This window comes from Falco biarmicus, chromosome 1, assembly GCF_023638135.1.
Source record: "Falco biarmicus isolate bFalBia1 chromosome 1, bFalBia1.pri, whole genome shotgun sequence".
Classification (NCBI taxonomy): Eukaryota; Metazoa; Chordata; class Aves; order Falconiformes; family Falconidae; genus Falco; species Falco biarmicus.
The window spans coordinates 822,471-831,748 of NC_079288.1; the positions used below are offsets into that span (position 1 = coordinate 822,471).

The 9,278-nt window shown below is 61.7% G+C and overlaps 1 protein-coding gene across 1 annotated transcript; it reads right to left on the reverse strand.

The window, feature by feature from the left end:
• Positions 1 to 271: 271 nt before the first annotated feature.
• CBX4 (chromobox 4) lies at positions 272 to 5,070 on the reverse strand. The gene is made up of 5 exons (XM_056362396.1): positions 4,779 to 5,070; positions 4,651 to 4,694; positions 3,785 to 3,850; positions 3,041 to 3,107; positions 272 to 2,506 (listed from the first exon to the last, which is right to left on the reverse strand). Exons 1-5 carry the CDS (start codon positions 4,845 to 4,847, stop codon positions 1,181 to 1,183), a joined length of 1,572 nt encoding a protein of 523 aa, XP_056218371.1. The 5' UTR covers positions 4,848 to 5,070; the 3' UTR covers positions 272 to 1,180.
• Positions 5,071 to 9,278: the final 4,208 nt, after the last annotated feature.

Genomic DNA, 9,278 nt, shown 5'->3' on the forward strand with positions numbered 1-9,278 from the left:
TGGCACTGCAGGGAAACACTGAACCACTGGCCCCTACGGCCTTGCCGCCCGCCTGGGTGGCACCAGGAGAAAACAGGGCGCCCTGACACATGGCAGGCAGCAGCACACTCTCACCCAAAGGGAAAAGTCAGAACTTGATGTCATACGCTGCATCTCGGAGCAGATTTTAACCTGCAAGTACCTGCTCTGGGGCACCCCAGCCACAGCCTGCCTGTGCAGGGATGCCTTCTGCGCCGTCCGTAGGCAGTAACAAACGCACTCCAAATCCCGGTAGTTTTTGTAAAGGTTTATAGTCCTTTGCAATGATTGCATGATACATTTCTTCCCCCGTGACACAGCCCTCAGACCAGGAAGCGCCGCTGGCAGCTTGCGCTCCACCTCCCAGCAGCTGGGCTTTGCAATCCGATCTACACTAGCTGCAGAACATCAAATGCACTTTCAACATCTCCATTTAATATTTACATTCAAGCAATTAATAATTGGAAGCTTATAGTTTAGACATTTCTAATAGCAGCAATTTCTATAATAGCTTGTTTAGATAACGATTTTTTTTTTGCACATAGAAACACCACATGTGTACAGTATCAAAAAATATATACCGGGAATGGTCCTGCGGGTTGTAAGGAGGGCAAGGGGACGAGACTAACAAATGCTGAATGGTTAAAAAGGAGAACAGAAAATATTTGTTTGATATAGTTTATAAGGTGATCTAGGGACTCCATAAATCTAGGCTTTATATTTCATTATATAAATACCTACAAATAAATATATTAGCGTGGCCAGAGAGTGACCAGCTTTCAGCTCAAACAATACATTTCAATAACACCACGTACAAACGGGAGCAAGAATCACTTGACAAGTTAGCACTGTTAAAATATAATACTATAACTCTGAGTAACTGGCAGGCCCCATCTTCGGTGTCCCGGTGCCCGCAGGTCCTGGGGCAGCCCACGACCGCAGGGCGGGAGCGGTAGTGAGGACACCCCACGTGGCAGGGACGGCCACCATGCCCAGCCCTGTCCTGGCATCCCCTTGGTGGAGGCGGCGGGCTTGGCTGCTGTGGTGCGGACAGGGGGCACACAGGCTCCAGGGAGGGCACCAGTACCTTAGAGGGAGGCTGTGGGGCCAGTGGCCCTGGGATGGGCAGGCAGCTCCCACGGGGAGCAGCCGCCATCCCACCTCACACCGTCACATACTCCTTGAAGGTCACGGTCAGGCAGTTTGCGGTCACATCTGTGATAATTATATTCCCAAAGAAGGGCTTGAATTCCTGCAGGGACTCGGCCTCCTCCTCCTCCTCCGTGGCCTCCTGGGGCTGTGGAGGTTTCGCGGCCGGTTTCTCAGCTGGTGCCGGCAGCACCTCTGGCTTCACCTGCACCAGGGCCAGCTCACCCTCTGCCCGCGGCTTCACGCAGCGCAAGTCTATGGGCTCGTCCAGGTCCGAATCCAGCAGGATGACCTCCGGCTGGGTGGGGGGCTCCAGCCGCTCTGGGGCCGGGGGGCTGAGGCAGGTGGGGGCACTGATGCTGCGGGAGGTCAGGCGCTTCTTGCCTGGCTCCTGCTCCGTGTGCGGCTCTGACAGGCAGCGCTTGCGCGAGCTGGGGCTGGAGAGGTTCAGTCCCATGGAGGAAGGGCTGTGCTCACAGACGGGACTCAGGGACCAGGGCACGAGGTCTGGCTTGGTGGTGAGCTGCAGGGGCTGCTCTGTTGGAGGGAGGGGCAGCTCCTTGGCCAGTGGAGTCTTTTGGGGACTTTCCTTGAGCTCTGCGGGGGGCTGCCGGCTCTCGCCCTCTGCTTTGCTCAGGGCGTTGCTGCCCACCACCCTCTCCTCCCCTGGCTTCCTCCAAGCCTCCAGCTTCTCCTCCCCACCCTTCTTAGGAGTCCTCTCCTCCGCAGTCCGCTTCCGGGGAGGCTCCCCGGACTTGATCTTCACCGCCTGCATGCCGTTCTCCATGTACTTGCTCATGACAATCACAATGCGCCCGTTCTTGTTTTTGTTCTTGACGATCTTCATCTTGCCCCCGAGGCCGTTGCTGGTCACCCTGTCCCGGGGGGGGGGCCCGGTACCACTGGACAGGTTCTTCTCAGCCCCGTTCTTGCTCTCCGTAGTGAGGTTCTTGACTGGGCTCAGCAGGTTTTTGGCCGGGCCATGAGACCACTTGTCCGGGTGGGTGACCAGGGGGCCCTTGTTACTGTCCAAGCAGGCCTGGCTCTGCGGCTCCTTGCTGCTGGGCTGGTAGTGGGGCTCATACATCTTGGGGTCTGGCTGGTAGTGGTGGTGCTTCTTGCTGTTCAGCTGGTAATAATACTTCCCTTTGCTGTGGGACTGGTGCTTCATGCCACTCTCCTTGCCGTTGGGCTGGTACTGGTGGTGTTTCTTGCTGTTGAGTTCATACTGGTGCTGCTGGCTCTTGCCAGAGGAGCCGAGATCCAGCTTCGGCCTGTTGTCCACAGCGGGGTCCTGCAGCCCCGTGAGGATGTTCGAGCGGCGGGCAAAGGAGGGAAGCTGCAACACAAAGCCAGGGGCCGCAGTCAGCTGGGGCTGGAGAGCAAGGTGTCGGTGCTCCGGCAGGTGCCGAAGGCTCCGGTGAAACCCCCGCCCCTCCAGCAGCTCTTGTTACAGGACGCTGCATTGCGGGGTGCCGTGTCCTCGAGCAGGCAGCCCCAGCCCACTCCAACTTACAGGCTGTGCATTGCTCCAGATTAATGAAGCAATGAAAAGAAGAAAAGCACCCTTCAATCAGCTGTCTGGGAACAGGGGCCAAGCAGGACTGCTGCTGCTGAGCCTGCGAGCAGTGGGCTAATGCCACCCGGCTTTGGGTGCAGCAGGTCTGCCCCGCAGCCCGGAGGGACGGGGGGCTGGGATGGCCTGATGAGCTCGGTGCTGGGGCCTGGGGGTCCCTGGGGCACTGCCAAGCGCCCAGGCTGCACACAACTCCTCAGCATGATGAAACCTGCTGAAAGCGGCTCCCTGGGGACAGGGCTTTGCTGCAAACAGGCTGCCCGGGCGGTGTGGGGCTCAGCTCCACCACACATTTACCTGCACGACCAGTGGCTTTGGCTTGGGCCCCCGCTTGCGGTATCCCATCAGCTGCTCCTGCCGCTCCCTGCGGGAACACAGTCACGGCAAGGCCTGAGTGGTGGCACACAGACCCCTGGGGTGCCCCCCTCCCTGCACCCCATGCATGCATGGTGGCTCCTGCGGTGCCAACAACCCTACATGGGTGCAGCGAGCTGGTGCGAAGGGGTGGCAGGAGGGGAGCCAGGGTGCAGAGCCGCAGGCTGGGGGTCCCGCAGGAGGCAGCGGGACAGGGGCACAGCTGACATGCTGAGGCAGCAGACACCTGGCAAGGCGAATTCCCCACTCCCGCCTCTCCCTGCTGCAGCGAGGGGCTGAAGTTTACAGTTTGAGCCAAAATACTACAGAAAATAAATGCACAGGAAAAAAAAAAGGGCAGAGGAAAAAAAATAAAAAAAAAAATAAAAAGCCCGTCCAAGCGCAGCAGCAGCGCCGCCTCCTCCACTCGCAGGCATCAAATCCCCGGGCAGGCAGGAGCGCAAGGCGCGGCGTGGGGGGAGCGCGGCGCGGGGGACCTTGAACCGGAGGCGTCGCCCCGCGGCCCCGCGCCGCCCGCCCCGCCGGGGCCGCGCCCCCGGGCCCCGTCCCGTCCCGCGCCCGTCCCCGCCGCGGCCCCCGGCTCCGTGACGCATCCGCAATTGCCGAAGCGGGCGCGGGGCGCTGGCGCCCGCCGCCCCTCCCGGCCCCCCTCCCGCCACCACTCACCTGTTCTGGAAGGCGATGAGCAGCCGGGGGTCCAGGATGTTCTCCTCCGGCTCCCACGTGTTATATCTTGCGAGAGGGGAGGAGAGCGGCCGTCAGCCGCGGGGCCCCGCCGGGAAGGGGGCCGGGGTCCCGGGCAGGGGAACCCCGCCGCCGGTGGCCGCTGCCGGCCCCGAGCACCGGGCCCGCCTGGGAGCGGGCGTCCGGGACTCGGGTCCCGGGGGAGGGGGATGGGCGGGGAGGGGAGAGGAGGGGGGGGGGGGGGGCGGCACGGGGACGGAACTGTTTATTTAGCGCAGTTATTATTCCGGAGGAATTCTAGGCATGTCATGATGAAATTTTCCAAATCCCCTTTCCCGGACCCAGGAAAGCGGCCGCGGCGCGGAGGAGGGGCCCGGCCGCCGAGTCCGGAACAGCGGCGCGGATCCCCCCGCCCCCCCGCCGGCACTGTCATGCAAACCCCAAATACTCCGCAGCCCGCAGCGGCCGCCCTCGCTCCGCGGCCGGTGCCTCCGCCTCGGCGAGCGGCTCTCGGGGGCCGCCCGCCCGCCGCGGGCTGCGGGGCGGCGCGGGTTATTTTTGCGGTTATTCCCCCTTCCCTTCCCCCTCCCCACAGCCGTCCCCCCCCCCCCCCCCCCCCCGGTTCTGCAATATGGAGCCCGACTCCCGAGGAGGGAAAGGGGGAAGGAGCCATTTTCTGGTGCACATCAGCCGCCGCCTGCTCGGCTCCCGCCGCCGCCGCCGGGCCCCGCCGCCGCTTCTCGCCGCCCGCCCGCCCGCCGCCCGGGCCGAGGCCCCTTCCCGGGGCGCTGAGCGCGGCGCAGCCCCGCCGCCGGGCCGCCCCGTCCCCATCCCCGCTCGGTACTCACTTGGGCGACCATCCCCTCCATTTCACCAGGTACTCGACTCTGCCCTGCGGAGCGCGGGAGGCAAAGACACGGCGTCAGCTGGACCCGCCGCCCGCCCGGCCGCCCCCCGCCGCCCCCGCCCTCCTCACCTTTCGGATCCGCTTCTTCTCGATGCTCTCCACCGCGAAAACGTGCTCGCCCACCGCCGGCAGCTCCATGCTGCAGCCGGGAGGGGCCGGGCCGGGCGTCCGCGCCCGCCGCTGCAGCCGAGCTGGGCTCCGGCTCCGGCAGCTCCCGCCGCCGACCCGACAGACACTGAGCCGCGGCACCGCAACCCGTGCAAATCCCGGAGCGAGACGTCAGGGAGGCGGTGCCTCCCGGGCCCGGCTGCCCGTCAACGGCGGGGCCGGGGGATTGGCGCAGACCTGCCGGCGAGCGAGGCGGGGAGGGGGCGAGCGAGGCGGGGAGGGGGCGGGCGGGGGCCGGGCAGGAGCGGCGCGGAGGGGGGGTGGGGGGGCGCTGCCCCCCGCCCCACGTGTGACTCAGCACGGCCCCCACGGGCCCCGCGGCCGGCGGGGGGCGGCAGAGCCCGCGGGGCAGGTGCGCGACACGCGGGGGTCGGATGCGTGGGGGGGGTGTGTGGGGTGTCCGCGCCGTGCCCCGGGCCGGGAGGCGAACCCACGGGACGGCTCTACGCCGTGGGCTGCCTGGGGGGACAGCGGAACCCCCGGCCCCCCGCACGGCCTGGGCCCGCCGCCTCCTTCCGTGGGGCCCGGCCCGGAGGAGCCCTCGCTCCGCGCCTGGGCCGGCGCTGCGCCGCTCGGTGGGTGCCTGCGGCCGCGGGGAGCCCGGCCCGGGGTCACTGGCGGCGGGGACCCCCCCGTGGCAAGATAGCCGGAGCGGGCCCGGGGCAGGTGGCGGCGAGTTTCCCTCGCCCGGTGCCGGAAGCCGCAAGCGGCGGCGGCGTGCGGGGAGCCCGGGGCGGGAGGCTCCGCGCACTCGCTGCTCCTTGGAGCGGATTTGGGGAGTGGGCTGAGGCCCGCGCGTGTCCGCGCCGACCCGCCGCTCGACAGCGGGGGACCCCCAGCCATGTCTCGCTCTGCTCCGCGAAACGTGGCGGGGCCGGAACGGCAGGCGAGCCCCCCCGGCAGGTGGAGCGGGGCCGGCCGTGCCCGCGGCCGCTCCGAGCCGCGCCAGCAGCCGGGCACCTTCCCGGTGCAGACCCCGGCCGCTCCGCGCGCAGCCCCCACCGTGGGGGCGGGCAGCTCCGGGGCCCCCGCCCGGCACGGGAGGCGCGGCCCCGCGTGGGGCGAGTCCCGGCGGGGCGCTGCCGGAGGGGAGTGGCGTCGCGCGGAGCCCCCAGACACTCCCGGGGGTCTCGGCTGCCGGGGCCGGCCGACCGCGGTCTCCGCAGGTGCCGGGCCGTGGCCCCGGGCCGCCGCCGGGGCAAGGGGACGCGCGGGGAGCCGCGGAGGGCGGTACCGGAGGCCCCGCGCCCGCTGCGCAGCCCCCGCCTGGGTTCAGCCGGCCCACGGACGGGAAGGCCGTTCCCCGCGGAGCCCGGGACTCCCGTGGCCGCGGCCGCCGGCAACTTTCACCCGGGCTGCGGGAGCGGCGAGGCTGAGCCCAAGCGGCACTGGAGCGGCTCCTCTGCAGGGGTCCCGCAGCAGCTCCCGCTCCCCCGAGGATGCTCCCCTTTCTCCCCACCCCACCGGGGCTGGCCCCGCCCCAGCCCGCGGGCTCGCCCGTTCGCCGTCCCCCCGGTGGGGCGGCCCTGGCCGGCAGCCGCCGCCTTCGGGGGCCCTTCCCGGGCCCGGGGGTGCGGGGGCACCGGCGAGGCACCGCTGAATGTCACCGCACCAGAGACCATAACAAAGACGCAGCCGCCGCGATCGTAGAGCCGAGCCAATAAAAATCAAACTGATATTACAATTTTGATTTCCCTGGAGGGCCGAAGGGGCTTAATGTAAGAATTATTATCCATTGTGAACAGCAGCCGAACGAAAGCCCAGACAGGAAGATTTAAATATTTTTTTTTTAACTTAGCGGTTTTCCTAAGAAACATACATTCATTGAAATTTATGCCAGCGGAGTTTGTTAACCCTCCCCTTTGACATTTCAAGCTTCTCCTGTTGCCAGAGGAGACAAGCCGAGCACAGCCCACTAATGCCTGCAATAAACTAAATGCCCAGGGACGAGCGCGATTTGGTGCAATTCGCCTCCGATCCGGGTAAGCTGCGGAGCGCGGCGCCCAGGCCCGGCCCGGCCCTTCCCGGGACACGGCGGGAACGGGGGATGAGGGCAGGGGCTGCCTGGCTGCATATATGCATCTAGATAAAAAAATATATATATTTAAATGTGTGATGACATCCTTGGCATCTCTGTAGAACCTGCCTCAGGAGCAGTATGAGAGGCCACGGATGAAATATAATATTAAAAAAAAAAGTGAAAGCCACACTGAAAACCAACATTAAAAGCATTTTAATCATTGCCTGGCTCGTGGCTCCAGCAGCTCAGCACCAGCTCCCATCCTCTAGGTTTCTGCAGGATGTTCATCTCCTTTCTGTTACTGGGCTGATTGCACATGATTCGCAGTAATGATTGTAATGGTGGTGATTTTCTGTCTCTTACCTTGCTCAGATAGCAGCAGTTCATGAACTGATACATCTTTCCCTTTGTCAATTTGAAAGAAGACACCTTATTTGAACCACATAAAATAGCCTAAATAAGGAAAGCAGGAAATGTTTCCAGCTGCTGCCTCTTCTTGACTGGTTGGGGCATATCACAGGGATGAGAAAAGAGAAAAGGTTTCCAACCAAAAGAAGCAAGAGCCAAGCACTGCCTTTTAAAGCCAAGATAGCAGTTGTTTAATACCATGCGTTTTGTTTATGATTTGCCTGTTTATAAGGCAAGTATGAGGTGCAGATACACATTCTGTGGGTATTCTTACCCTCTGCCACACACCTGTGCAAAAATTCAGGTTCCTCTCTGCAGAGCATCATTGGTAGGTAACTGCTCCCTGCAGCAGGGGGATGCCATCCTGGGCAGAGGTGCGAGGAGCAGGTAGATGGGCAGAGCAAGTGCAGGGGGGCTCTGGTGACCCCCCTCGTGCCTGTGCAGCAGGCGGCCTGGTGAGGGCCTGGTCCTTAGCAGGGGCTGCCAGGGTGCAGCTGTAAGACAAAATCCTCTAGCAGCCAGAGACAGATGGGCTTCCTGCAGGTGCTAGGAAACATACCAAGGCAATTTCCCCTCAAATACTTGCTGGCCATGTTCCCTCTTACTACCTGGAGCTGATGTCTGTCTAGGTTTATTCTTTTCATCATTATTTTCAAAGTTCTTGCCTCAGAGACAGAGCCAGCTCTGTGGCAGTGGCTCACTTAGGTTGGGTTCTGCCCCTCCAAAACGTGAAATGCTTCAGTTCTCCTCACCCTTACACCAGTGGCTCCTGCAGACCTGCTGTATGTTTGCTATCAAGCAGCACTGATTACACATGCCATCATTTCTGATGTTGCTCATTAGTCTGTACCATTTTTAGCAATTCAAACCAGCAATTCTTTTTCAGCTGTAATCCTCCAATTCTACCAAGATGACTCCAAGGCTGCAGTTTGGGTGCTTAGCTCTTCCTCCCCTCTGCCCTGGCAGGGCCAACAGTTCCTCCTGGAGCCTGAACAGCTCAGGAGCATGCCACACTAAGCACCAAATAAAAACAGAAAGTTAATTCATTAATAGTTACAGCATTTCCTTCAAGGCCACTCTTGCCAGCGGCCAGGCATGGACTTTGCGACTCTCTTGCATGACAATGTCCTTGGAGGGAGGGGGAAGGCGCTGACCCCATTCATTCCTACCTGGCGGCCTGCAGCCTTGGCCAGCTGGGCTTGTGGATTTGCCCTTCTGCTTTTGTCAGCTCTGACTTGGATTTGAAGTTGTGGCCAGTCTGAAAACCAGATTGTAATATAGCCCTGGCTGAGGTCAACACCATGCTGGCAAAAGGTGAGAAAAGTACGAGTAGGTAGGCTTGGGGAAAAAAAAAAAAGAAAAAAAAGAAAAAAAGGAAAAAAAGCAAACCTACTAAACCCAAAACCCACCCACCCACCCACTCAATAGGATGCCATAAGGTAAGATGCAAACAATGAAACCCTGTTCCAGGTTGCCAAGGCAAATCTGTCAATAGAGTATTGAACAAGCAAATCTGACTTGCAATTATAGTCTCCTTCTAAATACAAGCTTCCCCTTTGCCTCACAGTTCAAACCCAGTGCTGGTGCTGAGATCCTCAGTGATTGCTGGCCTCGGCTATTTCAAAATGGTGAGGGAAGTCATCTCTGCTGGAAGCTGGGCTGGAATTTACTCCAGCATGTGCACTGAAAACCCCTGGAGCATCCCCACCACCTTCACTCCAGCAGCTGAAGTGACATCTGCCCTGCCCTCAGTGTAACAGGCTTTCTAAAGCAGCAAAACCCCCTACACAACAAACTGTTTACTCTTCAGAGCTTTCAGTAAAACATACAGGACCATGGAACACACCAAGAGTATTTTCAGATACTGCTGCAGAGAGAAAGCCAGTGCACAGAATGCCCAGCATTTTGTAATGCTCAGGAAAGCACCATAAAGAGTCTGAGCACTCAAGGCTGGGGCTGTCAGTGTGGACCAA